This window comes from Pararge aegeria, chromosome 24 (assembly GCF_905163445.1).
Source record: "Pararge aegeria chromosome 24, ilParAegt1.1, whole genome shotgun sequence".
Taxonomy (NCBI): domain Eukaryota; kingdom Metazoa; phylum Arthropoda; class Insecta; order Lepidoptera; family Nymphalidae; genus Pararge; species Pararge aegeria.
In genome coordinates this window covers 9,211,010-9,231,904 of record NC_053203.1, presented here as the reverse complement: position 1 = coordinate 9,231,904, position 20,895 = coordinate 9,211,010, and the positions used below count along the sequence as shown (strand labels likewise).

The window sequence follows — 20,895 nt, the reverse complement described above, 5'->3', positions numbered from 1 at the left end:
GTTCTTACCTACCTACGGAACGAAAGCGGCCAAGACCGAGGGCGACGATACAGACAATGCACGACTGTCTATCTGGTTATAATACCCAACTACGTTCAGAAGACGTAAGTTTACTTTCCATAAGCGATATTGGCAGAGCTTTCATTTTTGGACGGGTAACCACCCGAGCATGGCCGGTGAGGCAACCATGCGCCGCGCATTCTTGATTCTTCACCAATCCTAACCAACTTCACGCCAGTTGCGTCCCGACCATCGTCGAGGGCGAACCTGTGTCGCGCGTTACATTAAAACTATCGTACAATACAACATTTAAACAATTCAAAGTGACTTGAATCGAATTAAAAATTCGCTAATCGACTCGGATTAGTCGTAAATAGTGATGGGACACGCTTCGGACCAGAGGAACGGTTTTCATCTCGTACGATGACCGAAAGTTTGAGTTCGAAAAAAAGTTGTGGTCCGAATGCACTCAACAAAAAATATTATGTGCTGGTAATAGTGATGGCTTGATGGGATCGCAGTGTGACCAAAATTGTGTAGATAGTGATGTGAACTGTGATATAATTTGGCGATCGCGTAGATGATTGCCATTTTTGTGTGTGATAATATTAGTTTATTAGTTACCAAAGATTCCTGATGATCTTGTACATTAGTTTGTGCTTTATATTGGTAGTTTTAGGTAAGTGGACCATTATAGATTTCTTTGTATATAAAAACTGATATGGGTTTGTATGCCTCTAATAAAAAAACTTCATTATTATATTATTATTATTATAGTGACTGTTTACGATTTATTGCGAGAAACATAAATTTATATATAGGAAGTAAAGATTTATTGCGAGAAACGTAAATGATATACCTATATACCTAGGAAGTAAAGTGATAACTTTGATATTTATGAGAAGTAACTTCTGAACAGATATCTTTCTACATTAAGCTTGTATGTTACGCTTTGTATTTTAACTGATAACACAGTCTTGTGGTTGAGTGTATGAATCATTTAACAAATCATAAACCTAAATAGATATTGATTCCCGTTAGGAATAAAGGTTTTCGCATCGGTAACAAATTAAATAAAATTGAACTATCGTTACTGAAATAAGCATGTTAAAAAGTTGTATTTTCATATTTCTAAAGAGAAGTCAACTAAATGTTAAGATGATACAATTAACACTTACGTGCATTTGAATAACTACATCACTAAGAATTAATACCAATATGTTAGATTTATTAAATACAATATACAAATAACTACTAACGTAATACCTATGTGAAATCTACAACAATATGCCATGGTGTCCAACACCATGCCCGAAAATATTGATATAGGATAATTTTACTTCCTTCTTGGATTACCGGGCTTAAACCGTTGGGCTATAGAAATCTTAGAATTAATTAGCTATACAGTATAAAAATATATATAATATCCACCCAAGAAACTAAATGGTCATATAACAATGCTCTAATGCAAGCTGTATTACACATAATCTAAACAAAAGAACCATTAACGAAAATTAAAGACGTTAAAGCTTAAAGAAAAACCAATATAAAAGAGCTAAAGATAAAGACAGGTAATAAATAACATAATACAAATAGGTAAGTAGTTATCTCACCCCGTTAAATTAAGTTAACGCCCGCATAGATACAAATGATAAACGTAAACTCAACATTTCAAACTATCCGTGACTTGGATTAATTTAGTTAGTTAACAATATTTAGTAGAATTTATTTGTTCCGATATATTTGCCATTCGATCCGGCTTGATGGACCAATATTTACTATGTCAATTAGGATATTAGACAGTTTAATGCTGTGGAAATAATGGAGTATTACCAAATTTACTGGCAATATTTAAATGTCTCATCTACCAAAATTATTCGCATATTTCTGACCTGTATTCGTCCGTGCCCAATAACTATGTAATGAGACGATTATTATACTTTATACCTAACAGAGATTTGAACTGAAGCTAATACAGAGGTTTCCAAATTTCCATAAGTTTGTTATTATCATAAAAGCTTTTCGTTAACATTAAACGAAAGTCAAAAGATACCTATGAATATTTTTTTACATTAAATCTGCATTTTCAATGTTGACTGTAAAATTATTTATTTCTATCATCCAAAAATTCTCATCGTTGATAACACCAACACACAGACTTAATTAAATATCATATCATTTTGTTTTGTAAAAAAGCACAATAAAGTAAAATGTAAGCATTAAAAAATATATATTGTTAATTATAACTTGTCAACACAACAACAAGTCTAGCGTATTATAAACACCACACTAATATATGTAAAATATGTTAAATCGTATGTTAATGTGAACATCACAACTCACAGGCATCCGAGAATTCGAGTACCGTTAGATTATGAAAAAGAAACGTAATAAGTACATGAGCCTCGCTTTATTGAGATTCTAAGATATTATGCAAATGTGAGATACGTTGGAGATATAAATCGCTTTATTACTTAAAATTAATTAAGCTTAGAGATGGAATAGAAAATTCATTTACATAATTATAATTATTTATGGTGCGAATACCTTTTTATGACTGTTTACGATCGACCCTAATGATTTGAGTGCGCTGCTAATTTTTTAACGGATTATAACCGCGCTTTTTATAGTTGATTAGTAGATAGTCGTTATTTATCGCCCTTAAATTACCTAAGAATTTTTTGAAAGTATGTATCATTTTATTAATTTATTTTATGAAATACAGTTGATTTTTAACTATTTTGTGATAAAGTTATTCAGACACATAAATATGAAGACGATAAATGGCTCACTATTTTGTGCTTAAACATCATGTAACTCTACCAAAACAAGTTTATTTAGTAACTAGGCAGGTATTTACTGACTACTGACTGTTAGTAAACTGTTAAGCACTATTCATTATACATAATCAATACGCAATAACTTAGCATTTGCGCGCGAAGTAACATATTAACATCATTCGTACCTATCGCTTTATTAGTATTACATAAAAAAATAGGACAACGTAAAAAACTTTAATTTAGATATTTTGGGTACCAAATAGGCACATCACTATTTATTTTCTACAACACAAAAGTTTCTCAAAAATCGGTGTCGGATTCGTAAAAATAATACATTTTAATATTAGTTATTGTACAAAGTAGCTGTTATATGTTCTTTACTTCAATTATTCATTTAAAAAAAGTGTTAAATGTTTTAAAAATGGAATTTTAATTCCTTATTTGTTCTATTCATTTTCCTTCATAAGTCAGCTTATCGAATGTTTAAAATAGTGCTTATAGTTGCCTAAGATTGGTAGCTCCCTTGGAAATATTTATTGAATAGGTAGGTAGCCTACCGTCACACCCACCAATTTAAACGTCAAATAACACGCTCACCTCAGAAAATAGGTTAATTCTTCTCATATTTAACTTCTGCTTAATTTCGGTCATGATCCTCTTCAATACAGATAAAAACAAATAAAAATGGAAGTAAAAAATATTGCTTACGTACATTTCGTTTCTCAACGAATCGAAATATTAAATCGAACTTCCACTGGGCGGGTATTTTCAATTGGAATTTTTCGAAAGTGGACATACAGACAAACCGAGGCAAACTGAATTATGTGAACGTGATCAGGCCGCACGATTCGTGTCTCTGACTGACTACTTTTTATATCTGAAGACGTGTCCGGCGTATTAGGTCTTAATATTGGTCAGGTTTAAAAGTCTGTTGCCTTTTATTTCTCTGGGCTTTTAATATTTTTCCGATGTTATGGACTTACCTATTGCATACTAGCGTGGGCTTTTTGTTATATCACAATGTGTTGCAAGTTGTACTCCTTTATTTTTTTTAGCTTTTGTTTTCTTTTATTCTTATCGTATAGTAAGATAATAAATTCCGAGTCGTCGATTGGCTTAGGGTTCCAGTTGCTTTCGTATTAAGCGTTATGCTGAGCTGGAACCTTTTACTGGGTTGTGCCACCTGACCAGTGGCAAGGCAAAGGTTTTTTTTTCTTCTGGAAGCGCCTGGGTTGCATCTTAGATGCATAGCGTTAAAATATTGTAGTGTGTGGCTTATTTATATAATACTTAAAGATATTTTCTTTTTCTCTTTCTTTCTTATTTACCTTTGCAACTTAACCGCTAGCTTAGCTATGTAGCTTTATTTTCATCATCATCATCTCACTGCCATGTACACATTTTTTATGTAATGTACGCATTATAAGTACCCTGTGTGCACTTGAAAAATATATTTTTGAGTATGACTTTATATGCTGACAATCCATTATTAAAATTCACTCAAAACAAGGGAATGCTTATTAATTAGATTTGTTAGAGCAAAATAAATTGGTAGAGCATAATATAAGCGGTGATAACCTAGTGTTTATAGCTTCGGTATTCCTTCCGAGAAGGCAGATTCTTCGGCGAGATGAGATCAGAAATTCAGAAATTTAAACTCCCTTATTGCCTCTTTCGGGACTACTGCACCCACCGCTGCGAGGGAGGTTGGCAAAATGACGCAATCCCCAACTATCCGAAAATTTCTAAATATTTCAATTGTGTACTAAGAGGGAAATTTTTGTTATCGCGGTATTTTCGCCTACATATAAACGATCGGCGAAGCTTAACTCACCTGTGTGGCGTAACGTGAAGCAATTTAGAAAATTCGCTTAATTAATTCCCTTTTAATAATAAACAGTTAATATTTTCGCGGAATTGCCGGAATTGGGGATGAAATTCCGCGGGTATAATTAACGGATTATATAAATCCGCTATGTTACTCGGGAAATTAAAAAATGCTTCGTTGGTTTATTGGTTGGCATGTTCAACTACGGATCACGAAGACCTATGTTCGAATCCCGGGAATCCGGGTAGGTATTTCAAGTACCAGCGGTTATTATCACTTATTTGTTATTAGAGCCCACCAACCCACATTTGAGCAGCGTGGTACGGCTATGCTCTAACCATTTCTCCTATATGGAGACCCAAGCCCAACATTGGGACGTTAGGCTGCGGATGATGATGATGATGACTAGGGAGAATGAAATGTGGTAACTAGCCACGGCGGAAACCTCCTACCAGACCAGTCCAAAGAATATTCTGAAATCATAAATTATTCCCCAATTTCTTAATTGCTGGAGATCGGAGAGAAGACATACGTTCTTCTTAATTAGTTGAAATCCATTAAAAATAAATTGCTCACCTTTGCTATGTATGGTTTTATCATATAAATAGTAACTATGTTATTTCTTTATAAAAACCTTCGGCAGAATTAAAGCTTACAGTTTAGTTATAAAATTGTTACTGCTCTCCGAATAAGACGAAAATAGAGTGTTTAATTTCAAATGTTGAGAGTGCTTTCACTCAACATTTTCGACAATATTCGTAACCTGAAATGGAATTTGGAGAGTAAGTAAGTGGAATTATTCCTTGAAATTTGGAACAGAATTAAAAATACGTAGTTTTATTTCAACTATCTTGAAAACTTGAATTTTTAACTTATTATTTTCCCATCCATTGTGATGCTCGAATATTATAATATACATTGTGTTTAATATTATATTATTGCTTTTCCATTATTGTGGTTTTCAAATATTATATTTGAATTAAAACCACGTGGTGTCCGACCCGCCATCTGCAAAGGACAGCAGTTTTCAATTCTTTCTAAATTCTATAGAATTTAATAGTTCTTGATAATTCTTGGAATTGAATTAATTAGTCTTAAAGTTAGATTTTACGAAGATATTTGTTATGGACTTCGTTTGAATAGAAATAAACAATATTTGCTTACCTATTGTTTTATTATCGTTATAATTTATAGTTATTTTCTATGGTTAAATTAATTAGTGCTCTCAAAAAACACAGGCTATCTTAATGTCTTTATTGAATGTACAGTTTAGATAATAATTAGAGTACTTATTGTGTTAAACTGGATGAATGGATAATAAGATATGGATCGAACAATACAAATGACGAAAATGTTTAATTATTGTTCCTGGAAATATTTAAGTAGTTTATGTAGAACTAGATATTACAGTCACGTATAATCCGATTATAGCTGATAAAACTGGAAGTGCCCGCGCCTTTGCATGCAATTCGGTTTTTAAAAATCCCACGGGAACCTGTTGTTATTCCGGCTTGTTCCCCTGGGATAAATATCAATGTGCCAAATTTTATAAATATTGTTGCGGAGGTTAGGCTGCACGTAGGTAACGAACAAACAAAATATAAACAAACATAAGTACCTACTTTCGCAGGTATAATAATCCTTTACAACATATTAACCCGTTACCGGCCCACTACAGGGCACGGTTCTCCCACTTAGGGTTTTAGGCCGTAGTCAACCCCGCCAAGTGTAGATCATTAAATTGCTTAAATTAAAAACGCACATTACTCCGAAAAGTAAGTGGTGCGTACCAGGGTTCGAACTCGGTCTCCACGAAAGGAAAGCCAAAGCCTTACCCACTAAGCTATGACCGCTTCTAAAAATGTGTATGCCGAAGGACAATAGTTATCTTTGCGAAAACCTTTGGAAGATTTTAATGGAGACGATATTAGGAAACTAACGACCGAATTAAAAATTTAATCTCATCAGTATCTACAGGGAAAAGTAAGATAAGGATAACATTACAAATGTACTAAATGCAATATTTTATATTGTAATTTTGAGCGCCAAGCAGTTGTTTGCTGTCCGCAATCTGCCGTCGTTGGTGGAAAAATAAATTCAGTCATCGAATAACTCATCTGAGAAATAAAACTGATAGATACAAAATAAAAACTGACATAGCGTCCCATTTATTTCAAATTTAAAAAAGGAATGTGATATCGTTCTTAGTTTCCAATAACGGTTCGTGTGCAATAGCCCTAAGTACCCACCTACTTCGCAAAGACTCTATAGTCTATTGTCAGACGTATTAATATAAAATATATTTTCCTAAATGTCTATTCTTTTCGAGAATCACACACGAAATAAATAATAAAACGCATTTCAATTTCCTTTGTGAGTTTTAAAATGACATTACTATGAAACTAACACGAATACAAGCAGGTATAAAATATAAAAAAGCGCTGAAATATTTTTTATTGGCAACAGTGTATTCTTGCTCCATACAACAATAATTTACAAAGCACACAATTCACGCACGATTGACCGCAGACTCGCTTTATAATAAAAACGTTGGTATTTTTCTAGTCTGTGGTGAGGTTTGTACTAGTAGCGCCATCTGTTGTTGAGTAGCAGAAATACAAAAAGGCTTCGCTGAGTAAAAGTGTTGTTACACTGTCTTTCGATTATAACTCGTTAATTAAAACGGTTTATGAAATTAATTAGTTTTGAAAAGAAATGTAGTTTGAATAGTAAGTAATCTATTTATGTACTAGCTTATATAATATTTACATTTCGTGCGCTTTTTTAGAGTTATTCTTTTATTAAAGTTGATTATAGTTTTTCTTGCTAAAAAATTACTATTACTTAAATCCGACGTTAATAGGTGCGTCCCAGGTATCGAACACCTCTCCCAAAGGGAGGCCAAAATCATATCCACTACGCTATCACCGCATCATCGTGGCTAAATAAGACAGACAATTCAGTATAAAGGAGGGGTGGGTAGGGGAAATAATTATAAAAGCTAACAAAAGCATTCATTATAAGGGCCCCCGAAGTACATACAGACGCTAAGCCAGACTTTAATAGCTTTGAGGAAGCTATATAACTTTTATAGTTACTACCAACGCAAATATGTAAATAAATTTATAATTTTTATGGTAGCTGTTCTGAGTCTTGTTTCATACAAAATTTCAACCGACCTACCGCGGCGCATAGCCCGCCCGTATTTTAACTCGACAAATAACCTTAATCACGACAATTAGTTTATCGATAGCTAAAACAATTTTTCCAAAGCCGTCTGTTAGTTCCAGAGATTAGAGCAAACATTTTCAAACCAAATTCATCACCTTTTTGACTACTAGAGATAAAATATTAAAAGATTTCATAACTCATATACCTATTACAGCATCCGTTACTTATTTGGTAGCATATTTTTTCTGTTATCATTCATTCATCAACGAATTCCTTAGTTCATTCATTAATTAACTAATTCATAAATGATGAGTTATTTTAACGAACCGAATTTTTAAATTGATTGTTTTGGATAATTTATATACCTATGGGGAAAAGAAAAGGGGTAAGGGGTTAAACAATAGGATCCATTATAAAAGCTGCCAGTTAAAGTACATCCTGACATTAGGACTGGCTTTAATGGCTTTAAGGAAGCTGTATTATTGCTTTTATCGGTACTAGGAACGCATAAAGTATTTTAGATTTATATTTTAATGCCGGGACCACACGTTGCGTTTATAATTAATTCTTTATCGTTTTTAAACAACCTTATGCCCGTGATATTGATCAGTTTTATTAAGACCACTAAGGTAGCATCAAAGAGATGCTACCTTAGCTCAAAATCTTTGTGACTTTTGACGACCTCCCTGGCGCTGTGGTTTTAAGCGGGAGGTCAAGAGTTCGCTCCCCGACAGGGACAATTTAAAGGCGAGTAAAGTGTACCAAACCCCATTTGGCCAGCGTTGGTAGATTGCGGCTTAAACCCTTCTCCTTCTGGGAGGAGACACGCGCCCTGTAGAGAGCCTTTAATGGGATAAATTTAGAATTAAAATGAAGCTGAAATTACGCACGAATTATGATGAAATTACGATGGCCAGTTAAAACTTTGCTTTGTAAAGTAAACATTAACGAAACCACAAATAACTTCCCGTTAAACAAAAAAAAACGTTTCAACTGGGCAATAAATTTGTATCCATCACGAAACAATACTTAACGGCGCCTTCAAAACAACCAACACATGTTTAACCCGTAGTTAATCTTCCCGTTTAAATTTAACCCCCGCTCGTGTACTTTTACGGTAATGAATATAGACAGCTTCCGAACTGAGCGTGAATATCAGAATTAGGATTCAATATTCCTAAATAATATACTTAGTGTGACGATTAAATAAGTATTAACGTGCAATTAATTTATTTATTACACCGATATTAAATTTTACCTCTATAAAATATACTTCTCCGAGTTATCCAGGGGCTTCTTCGGAGAATGAAGCGCTTTAGAAATATTCGTTTATTTATTTTATAAGCTGTTGACAAGTACAAATTATCACGACCACAATAATGTAATATATATCAAATAAATTTAAACGTAAGTTTTTTCTTAATATATATATTTAGACGGCCGAGTGGCGCAGTGGGCAGATACCCTGCTTACTGAGTCGAAGGTCTTGGTTTCGATTCCCACAACTGAAAAATGTTTGTGTGATGAACATGAATATTTTTCAGTGTCTGGGTGTTTATCTGTATATTATAAGTATTTACCTATGTGTATTTTATTCTTAAAAAAAATATTCATCAGCTATGTTAGTACCCATAACACAAGCTACGCTTACTTTGGGGCTAGATGGCGATGTGTGTATTGTCGTAGTGTATTTATTTATTATTTATATATGATAATATCATCCTATAAGTGAAATGTTAGAAAAATACATTCATTTTTAGTTTCGAAAAGTCTTTGACTTTCATATATCGGCAGGGAGTAGAGCATAACCTCAACGCTACGCTTATGAGGCGTGCAAAACATCTTAAAATTCAAAAGAAATTTCTGTCCATAATAAAGTTTAATAACAAAATAAAAGTACATTTAAAATTTGTAGACACTTCGGGTGTTAGTAAATTTTATTTTGTACTTTTATTTTAATTATAAGACAAAGTGATATTTGTTTTCACGAAAAATTTATTAAATAAATAAAACCCAAGTCGCCGTCCGAAAGTTACTGCCAACAAAAATATATTGTACCCAAAGTTCTATCAGATCTCTGTAAAATAAATTACTCAAGATTCCCTAACGACTGAAACTTAATACGGGCATAATTTACTCCGAAAAGTGTCACCCAACGTAAAATAATCAACTTAAATCCCCTACCACTTATCCAAAAGGAAGAAAGTATACACTACGCTTCCTTTAGGCCGAGTTTCCACTACACCTAGCCGGGTACATTCACGGACCGACTAAACAGACGGGAGTGGGGAATTCCAATCAGATTTGTCGTGTAGTTTTTGAGTCGACATCATCCGTAACCTATTATCACCCGACTTATGAGCACATGCCTCATAGTAGAGAAGGTTCTTGAGAATGGACCCACCACGCTGTTCCAAAATGGGTTGGTGGGCTAAATAGTAGAAAAGTTTTTTGTGACAGGGGTGGTCCGGGGAAGTACTAACCCCACGGTTATTTTTACCTCTAATCTAAGCCGGATAAAGTGGGTGGTTGCCCACGCTTTTTTTACAATAAAATATATGTTTTTTATTTACACTATTATTAATTTATATTTATTAAAATTTTTAACACTATTCGTAATTTAAATTTTTTAAAATTTACTTTCTAATTTTTAGTTCGATTTTCTATAAAAAGCGTGTTTTTTAGTTTTTTTAAAACTATTATTTTTATATTCTTTTCTATTCCGTCTAAATCCGGCGAGGTGTAATGGAAACGCACGCGTGCTCTAAAATTAACGCATAAGTTATGTTCATCCGGGGCAAAGGAGGTTGAGATTAGAAACTTTTACCCTGGAACTATTAAAAAAATACAGCTTTCGCTCTTAAGATGTTTCTTGATATACAGCATGCGGAAGGTGCGGATGAAACGTCATAAAAAAAGTTGTTTTTAAAAACGTCTCAATACAAATCATATAAATATAAAATCAAAGCTGGATTTTTAGTGACTATTATTAATAGAGATATTTTTTTATTTACACTACAAATGTATATATATTTTATTTCTTCAACTAGCTTTTGACCGCGTTTTGGTCCGCGTTTATTTCGGCTTCTTAAAAATCCCGTGGGAACCATTGGTTACTCTCCGTCTTTTCAACTAACTCTAACTAAGTTGAATGTATGAATGTATGAATGAACGAATGAGTGAGTGAATATATAGTGTTCCTTACGGGCTTTTTTATTACACAGTTATAATGTGGGGCCTGATGCTTGAACTAGGTAAAACCTGTGTCTCAAGCCAACAGGCCAAGAAAAAAATATACAAGGATTGATATAATATTGTTTAATTAATGCTATAATTACAGTTATTTGATAATATTTAAATTTAAGCAACGTCAAATCAGTAAATTTGTAGTGACTACCACCGGTTTGGAAGGCAGATTATACCGAGAAAAGCCGGCAGGAAACTTTTTTTTATTTTACTACAAGTTCGCCCTTGACTGCATTCTCATCTGGTGGTAATTGATGCAGTCTAAGATGGTAGCGGGTTTACCTGTTAGGGAGTATGGTAGACATATCCCTAATCGGTTTCCACGCGACATCGCACCGGAACACTAAATCGCTTAGCGGCACGTCTTTGTCGGTAGGGTGGTAACTAGCCACGGCCGAAGCCTCCCAACTGACAAAACTCTGCAGATAGCTCTTTATTCATTAAAATATATTATCAGTTTTCAAAAATCGAACGTCTATTATCAATCTGTGTATGTTTTATACGTATCAACCGGCTTAACGGATTTGTATAAAATTTGTCAGAGAAAGAGAATACAATTTGTCAATATCCCGGATTAAATACATAGAATGCTTGTTTTCCAGTGATCTATTTTGAGTTCCGCGATAAAACAGACACTCGCGGATGGAATTAAGTTAAGTCAAAAACAGTTTCGGATGGCTTTATTTTACTATTTTTCCTACGCGTACAAGTTTCTGAGCTAAGTGAATATTCAGCTTATTACAGGTATTCACAACGTTTGCAAATTTCAAAATTAATAACATTTTAAATACATCTGCATTACAAAATAAATGTCTAATAATATTTTACTAATTAATTACAGGTTATAATGTTTAAAATTTAAATAGAATTAAAATAAAATTGAAATCAGATAAAATCGTAGGTTTATTCACCCTTTAACACGTAAGCTGCACGCTTTTAATGGCGTTAAAGACTGTACTGTGAAGGAGATATTTTACTCCCAGGGGAAAGGATACAATTTTATCTCTCCCCACAGCTTTATCAACTCTCCGAGCATTGGCGTACTAGTGGAAATAATGAACAGATAATATACATATTTTTAGGAACCAGAGGTAAAATCTTAATAAAAAAAAAACAAATCATGACTACACACACATATATGTTTAGTAGAAGCAAGAGTTTACACGGAACTAATAAAACAGATAACTTATTTAAAGAAATTCAATTTATAAATCTAATTTACAACAAAAAAAAATGAGCAGGTTGACTTTCCATACGGACAGGGGTCCCCCTTAAACTAGTTGACGGTACCCGAAGATTCTCTCGAATGAGAGAACGAAAGAAACGAAAACACCACCACTACGCGTTGTCCCCTCCTCGATGACGTGTTCTGACTATTTCTCCAACAATATAATAATAAACGGGGGTAATCTCCTATTCTTTGTTACCGTACTTTGGCAGATGTACATATAAATTTGTATACCTTATTAGTGGATAGTATCCGGGGATATTTTTGTCTCCTGACTGTGCTAGCCTTGGGCTGCTTTGGCAGTAGCAAAATTAAAAAAAAAACGACAAAGGACCCCGGAGCAATTTAGCGTTCCTACGATGCTAAGCTAAAACCTATTAGGGGTGCGGATTTAATATATATGTTAATCTTTAACAGGTTAGCCCGTTACCTTAGACTTTAGTAACACTTACCACTAGTCTAGCCTAGGGCTAACTTGTAGTAAAATTTTAAATAAAGTGTTTAATTATCCACGGTACAACCGTAGTAGGTACGAATATTTTTTCAATCCACCACTGATGGAAGATAATAGTATATTATTATTTGTCTAGATATTAGTATGTCGAAGTTACGAGGAAACAAACAAACTAACTTACTAAAATACAACGCTCTATACATTTAATACATATTAGGTACCTTTTGGTTTGCAGCAGTCTCGTAAATTGCAGCGGGCTATATAAAAGATTCCCCAGATCGCAAACAACTACAAGGATCGAAGTTTATTGTGAAACTGGGGTAAACCCAGACAATTTCTTACCCCTAATAGCGAAATCCTGTTAAGAGGGCCAGAAGGACAACACGGGGCACCGAACGAATAGGAACGTAAACAAAACCAAATACAAACTGTTTATAACATTAAGCGGCTACAGACGTGCTGACAGGCTGGATGCAGACACGTTCCACTCTATCCGTTACTAATTGTTTACTGCTATCTGCTGAAAACCGCTCAGTAGATAGAAAGCTTAACAATTATTTTTATACTCTGGCTTATTAACTAAACTTATAAGTTAAAATCAACATATTTACAATAACGTATCGAGCACTAAGTGTGAGTGTGTTGTTGTGGTGAAAATAATATTTAACCCACCACGCTGCTCAAATGCAGGTTGCATTTGAGCAACGTGTTGTGTACCACCAATCAACTCACTCACTCATTCACTGCCTCACTCGCTCAACTCACAAATCTTTATACTCCTAGCTACTATAATACATGAGACCTGTGACTACCAGTAGGGCATTATAGACTGACGATGATGATTAATTTTAGAAATACTGCCAATCCGCACAATATCATTGCGGTGGGTCAGAACTTAATATCCCTTTCGGTCTTTAACAATAATTGATTGATAATAGAAATAACATCACCATTATGGCATCATACTGATGACATCCAATGATTGGAGGCAAAGTTGTGCGTACCAATAAATCAAAGTTACGCCCGTTCTCCACTCGCCCCATCAGTAATTAATAGTTTTCAGTGCTACTACTACCATCTTCTTTGACGGCCGATTGGCTCAGTGGGCAGTGAGCCTGCTTTATGAGTCCAAGTTTGTGGGTTCGATTCCCACAACTGGAGATTTTTTGTGTGATGAATATGAATGTTTTTCAGGATTTTTATCTGTACCTATATTATAAGTATTTATGAATGAATGCATGAAAGAATGAATACACTTTTATTCTACACCAAATAAACATATATAGTAAAAATATAAATAAAAAATTTACAAAAGTATACAATTTGGCGGCCTTATCGCTACATAGCGATCTCTTCCAGGCAACCAAAAGCGTTAAACACAGCTCAAGAAGAGAGATAGATGGTGCGTATAAATAAACATATATATTTGCATATATACATATATGATATATAAATATAATAAACTTACAAAATAATATATAGATATTTATGTATGTTATTCACAAAAAATATTCATCAAACCCCCCTTTGGGTTTGGCCTTTGGTCCATCAGTGGACTAGTAGTCTGCTGAAGACCTAAGTTCGGTTTGAAGTTGACATGTCTGTCGCATGCTATACTATAAGAGGAAATAAAACCAAGGAACAAGTTATTTATCTTTCACTGCCGATGTCAGGAACAAAAGTGCTCTAATAAATACATCACTCGGAAGAATAACGAAGGACCGATGGAAATTAAGAAAAAAAAAAGGAAAATGTATTGGGAATCAAACGGGAAAGGTCGGTAGTATTGGATCTCAAAAGGCGCAGTCATGTCGAATATTTGTTACGATTGTTCACCCATTTGAATATTTCGAACGCTTAAATTCTTTATTCAAAAATTAAAGAAATAAATACTTATTTATGCCATCAATTTGTACTCTCTTGCTCTATGTTTATAATTTAAATCTCTGTAACTACTTTTTTTCTTTGGTGTACAATAAAAGTGATTAATTCATATTTGTTTAAATTTAAAAAGAAAACATATTACTATTTCCATCCAGCAATAAGGAAAATCATTTTGAATTTTCAATTTGTGTACATACTTAAATGAAATTTTTTATATTACTGTACAACATAAAGGAAGGCGAGAATGTAATTATATTCCTTTAATATTTGTTATAATAATTTGCGCCGACATAATATTAAAATATTCAAATTCTCGCCTTTATACAAAACAAATTATTCGTGAATATATTTGATATTTTCCGCGATGGTAAACGCAATATTCTTATAAACAAAGGAGGCTGGTAAATCAATCAAATGCGTTATGAATATTGTATTATCACAGTTTTGCAATCGTACAGTAGGTGAACAATCCGTGCCATTTCAAAACTTACACTTTAATAACATATATTAACAAGGATTGCTAGATCATAAAAATATGTAGGAATTATAATAACTTAGATACTAGTATTACATTACGTTTAAGTTTAAAAGTACCTGGCAAGAGTGTACTGATCTATACTTAAAATACTGTTCGGTGAGTGCGTTCGGAGTGTGTTCGGTTTATTTTTTATTTACCTTTTAGTCACAGTTTATTTCTATAACATGGCTAGCAAAATTGAAAACAACATGCTTCTAGAATTCAAATTAACTGCAATATTTGAATAAAGAATACATTAAAGACCCATATCCAGATCGGCAAAGTATTTTGCATGCTGCCCAACTTCATTTCGAAGTTGCTGTGATGATGAGGTGTCGTTACAGCGACGGTAACTTATCACGGCTTATCCCATAAGCCAATTTAGAGAAGATTATTTATAACTATCACAAGTACAAAACGTAGACAGAGTTACAATAAAGGTAAATAAATATACTACGACAATACACACATCGCCACCTAGCCCCCAAAGTAAGCGTAGCTTGTGTTATGTGTACTAAGATAGCTGTTGAATATTTTTATGAATATAATACATAAATACTTATAATATACATATAAACACCCAGACACTGAAAAACATTCATGCTCATCACACAAACATTTTCCAGTTGTGGGAATCGAACCCACGGCCTTGGACTCAGAAAGCAGGGTCGCTGCAAACTGCGCCAATCGGCCGTCGAAAAAAAAAAGGTACTCGTATCTTTATCTTGTCCTACTGCATGATAACTAAATTGTGGTGTTATCATGTCACTGTTTTATACATAGTAAATTAAACCGAAATAGGTCAGGCTTGTTTGGAGCATCGTCTTTAATAAAATAATTTAATACCAGTTTTATAATAATTGGACAACAATACAGAAATGGAATTTCCGCATTGAATAATTGATTTATTAAATATATTAAACATTAATAATCCTTATATCCTTTTGTTCATTAGTTTTTTTTTTTTTTTTATAAAGAAAAGCTATTTTCTTTATTGAATTTTTTAAGTTAATAAAATAAATTAAAACGTTTGCGTTCTCATTTGAAAGCTCTTGAGGAATAAAGATAAACTGTTCATCAATACGCACTATTTAGCAAAAACTGTTAACAATAAAAATCTTTAGTAAATAAACTTCCATCTGATCTCGAAATACTTTCAACAAAATATTTTACGCAAACTTTACAGGAATTAATGGTAGGTGGAGAATTTCTACTCCTCAGATGAATTTTTCCGATGTGACAAAAAACTAGGGACTAACTCAGATTTTTTTCTGACGGAAGTAACGTCAGACGTCTGTGTAGTTTCCGCTATTCAAAAATAATAATTTGGATTGGTCGTAAGTATATGTCATATACACCACGCTTCTTGACTAAAACGTCAGCTAGTGGCAAATATTATAATCAATCCGGATTTTTTTTTTATTGATTTTTTTTTTAAATCTTTTAATATGCAGTTTGTTTATTTATTACTTTTGTTACAAATAAATAATTTTAAAAAAATCTGACGATTGCGACATTCTATTATATTCAATGACAACGTTACATTGACATGTGCTGATCTAACCTTAAATTTTTTACTAAAAATTATTCTATTTAGAAAATGAAAATATTTATAAAATGTGAAAGTGAAATAGTATATAAAATGAAATAGTGAACATTCAATGAAATGGCGGATTCTCAGGAACATTTTACTCTTTCATAAATACACGCACACACTTTTTTTACTCTATTGAAATCATTGTTTATGCAAATAAAAATCTATTCTATTCTATTCTTCGTAATAATCCAATAAGAGTCTCAAATAAGACGCTTGTGAATAAAATACTACTCTGGAGTGCCCGTACTCATTAATATTCCACCTGTATCGATTGATACTAACATATTTAAATGCATGTAAACGGAAACAACAAACATAAAATCGACTCAAGAAATAGGTCGAGAAAAAGAGTTCCTAAGTGACTGTTAGGTTCTAGAAAAGTCACAAATAATTTATGACCGGTTCACACTGTAGCAAATAGGTTACGAATATTTCATCAGATGACGTCGCGTGTAGTGATGTCCCATGACTCCCACGGGACATAGCGTCGATATTTTAAAACGCGAAACATGGTTTTTTCAGAGCAGTATACGGTAGCAAGCTTTTCAAATGGGAAAACAATGATGTATCGAAGTTGTGAATACTATGGAAACTGGATACATCGATGCTTTTAGAAAACGGGGCATATCGGTTTTTTCCGTTCTAGTTACAGTTTGAAGTATTTTCACGCTGAAATAACCTGGATGAAATTAGAAAAATGCCAACCAAGCATTCGGCGAGCATACGACCAAGCACCGGATGTGCTCATTTGAGCAAGTCTTGTTATTATTTCACAGTAGAGCACGGAATTGGATGCCACCACGGACCCAGATTTGATGCCTCTATGTATATGTATGTGATTATTTTTGACGACATGACTCTTTACTGTCCGAAGTTCAACCCAGTAATAAATGATTATTCTTAGTTTTTATCAAATGCAAGACATTTATGTAACTTAAAAGTGTTTGTACTATAGTAAAATAAAACAACATTAGTTAAAGTTAAAGTTTAAAAATAAAAGCCAGTGGAAATGCAAGATACTAGCTTAACTTGTTCTTCCAAAAGCAAAGTAATGAATTAACAGGCTAATAGACCTTTTTTTTAACGATACGTCAATATACTTCCGTTTTTTTTGCATCCTTAGCCAACACTATGCTCAAGGTCACACCGAATTTGAATTTGGAAGTCTCACCGAAGTTATTTATTTAGTTACGCGCCAGAGAGTGAAAACAACGTTCTCTTTTTATATCGTTTATTATTCGTTCCATTTATTATAGTGTCATGTCGAATTGGTTACTTAATCTTGTTTAGACAGTGTTTGGGAGGTTCATTTTTTAAGATTCAAATTTCGTGAAATAGCTTTCTTGAGTGACACTTCGCAAAGGATGCTTCACATCTATTCTACTCCTTTTTACTGATGCTGAGTTGTATGTTTTAAAAATCGAAAGCTGTAAATTATTGTATGATGTTGTGATATAATGCATTGCTGTTGTACCACAGAATTAAGAACATACAGAAGCCGTGTACACGACAAATATTGAAGCATCAAAAACCACTCCACTTTAGTAATGTTTCTCGAACAGTCGGTTAGTCGCTTCATACTATTGAGCAGTTGACATTAATTATTTTACATCTAACATTAGATGTAAAATAATTAAAACGTTTACCATAAAATGGGAAAAAGTTTGTGAGCTAGCAACATTACGCGGGTGTTAAGTGAGACGTAGGCGAGGCGTATTTACTGTTTCTGGACACAATGCACTGCATGCAATAATGGATGTAAAATTTTTATATCCTATCCTATTATTTCTATCCTTTATTGGGATCGGTATACTTATAAATCATTAAAAAAAAAATTATACTCTCAATCGCTATCAGTTTTGAAACAAACATCAATTACTAAACGTAAATTTGATGGTTTGATGGTTTTATGATTTTATATCACTTGCAAACCTTATTTTTTTTAATTTTTGGAGTTCTACTTCATTAGCGGCTTTAGGATAAAATCATTGGAGTGAAATTATACGATGTAAAGAAATGCGCGCGCACATGATTACACGATTTTAACGGGATGAAGGTAGTTGCGAAACCGAGCGAGAGGGGAATACATCGTCCGCCAGCTCACTTTTTACGATGCGCGCGCACACCGTCACAAAAAACCGGCATCCTGTAGTTAGCTATAAGTCTCTCACTTTCAATTGTCAAAGTCTGCGGGCTCATTCCGGTGATTTAATTGAATCAATTTTACAAAAATCTTAAATTTTAATGTTAAGTGAAACTTTGTGGTCTGATAATGACATAACTAGATAATGCGTTATAATAAATTTTCAATGTATCAAATACCTTTTTTCTATTGTTAGTGTCGTCTCCTCTACAAACGTAGAATGAGGCGTATGATACTATTTTTGAAAATACGTTACGTAAAAATCTTGTTACGCCAAAGAAGTATAACTTCTAACGCGTGTACATAAGTACACACACGTTTTTTCTTTCATTTCCTTATAGAACATAAAGTAAGAAGTAAATGCAAAATGTAGATCAAATCCTTCGTCATCATCATCACATCAACTCATTATCGGCCCAATACAGAGCACGGGTCTCCACCTACACTGAGAAGGGGGTCCACCATGCTGGCCCAGTGCGGATTGGTGGACTCCACACACCCTTGAGAACATTATGTAGAACTCTCAGGCATGCAGGTTTCATCACGATGTTTTCCTTCACAACACTTTTGAAACAAGTGATATTTTAATTACTTAAAACACGCATAACTTAAAAAAAGTTAGTCGGTTAAAAGGTAGTGAAGTCTAGTTTCTACCCAACGCACTATCACCGCTTCATCAAATCCTTCAAATCCTTACCGAATAATAATTCAAACTCAGACCAATTTTCTTAACAATGGCCTTAGTTGCATAAGTGCGCAATTTTAATAGCCATTAAAACCAATCTAAAGAAATCCCTCCGTTTCACAACACTCTTTATTGAAGCGTTCGGGTGCACAGTGTAGACATAAAGCTTACAAACCTTAACGTCCTTTAAATAAGAACTATAATTCTAAAACAGGAGCGTCAACAATATTAAAATCATACTGCTTTAAAAGATGGCCGTAAGCCCCAGTGCGGGTCCAATGCTATCCAAATTAATATGAACCTGCATCTACCTACTTGGGTTCGAAACCAACTCTTCCGAGGCCATTGATCCCGAAGGGTCAGACTCTATTTTATATTTGTTGTTGTATTTGTTTATTTATTTACCCAAATAAACAATTATATGTAACTTATTCGATCGGTCAATAAAATTACTGTAAACGCTAATGGAGCTTTCTTTTAAGGGTAGTATTGCTACCCCTGTATCAGAAGACACCGCTCTTCCATAACAAGAAATAAACATAAAAATAAGGGTAGGTATACAATACAAACGTAAGATGCAATTTCAACAAAGTAAAGTCTGAAGTAAGTCGCTATAAGTCAAATGTATAGAAAACATAAAACTATACCTTTTCATTTAATTCACTACCGAACTATAAACAAATTAATAAATCAATGCTTAATAATTTAAAATTTTAATCTATTCATGTGGAACTCGACACCGTCGTCTCGGAAGATGAAACGATAGTCGGAACGTAATCGTTAATGGAATTAACGTAAAAAAAGGAACGTAGTAATTGAATGCGGTTAACTGTTGATGACTCAACGGTCTCGCGCGCTCCGCTGATTGAGTCACGGCGGTGAATCAATCATAATATCGATACTGTACAGCACTATGATACGAAAATCGATTTTATCGAATACTAAGTGAGTCATTCTTTTTGTGTAACGGTTTTAATTAATTTTTACTTGTACTAGCGGACCCCAGCGCCATCTGTCGGGCTGATTTGTGAATCAAAACCATCCAGGGTGCCACCCAAACGCATACCGAAAAATTCATTCAAATCGGTCCGGCCGTTTAGGAGGAGTTCAGTGACATACACACGCACACAAGAAATATATATATAAAGATATATATATCCTATTATATGTTCACACAAGACAAAAGTAAAACATATTATGCTGGTGACACCTGACATTGGCGAATCTGTGAAAAGACAGAAGGAAAAAAAATAAAATAAATGAATATACTACGACAATACACACACCGCCATCTAGGACCAAAGTCCTATAACTGATGAATATTTTTATGAATAATATACATAAATACTTATAATATACATA

At 33.6% G+C, this 20,895-nt stretch overlaps 1 protein-coding gene across 1 annotated transcript in view; it reads left to right on the top strand.

Annotated features, from left to right (window-relative positions):
• The first annotated feature begins 259 nt into the window (after window positions 1–259).
• The window catches only part of LOC120634490, a 59,093-nt gene continuing 38,457 nt past the window's right edge, over window positions 260–20,895 (top strand). The window contains exon 1 of the mRNA XM_039905134.1: window positions 260–679. Within this exon, the coding sequence (XP_039761068.1) occupies window positions 637–679 (43 nt within the window). The 5' untranslated portion in view covers window positions 260–636. The remainder of the gene's footprint in view (window positions 680–20,895) is intronic.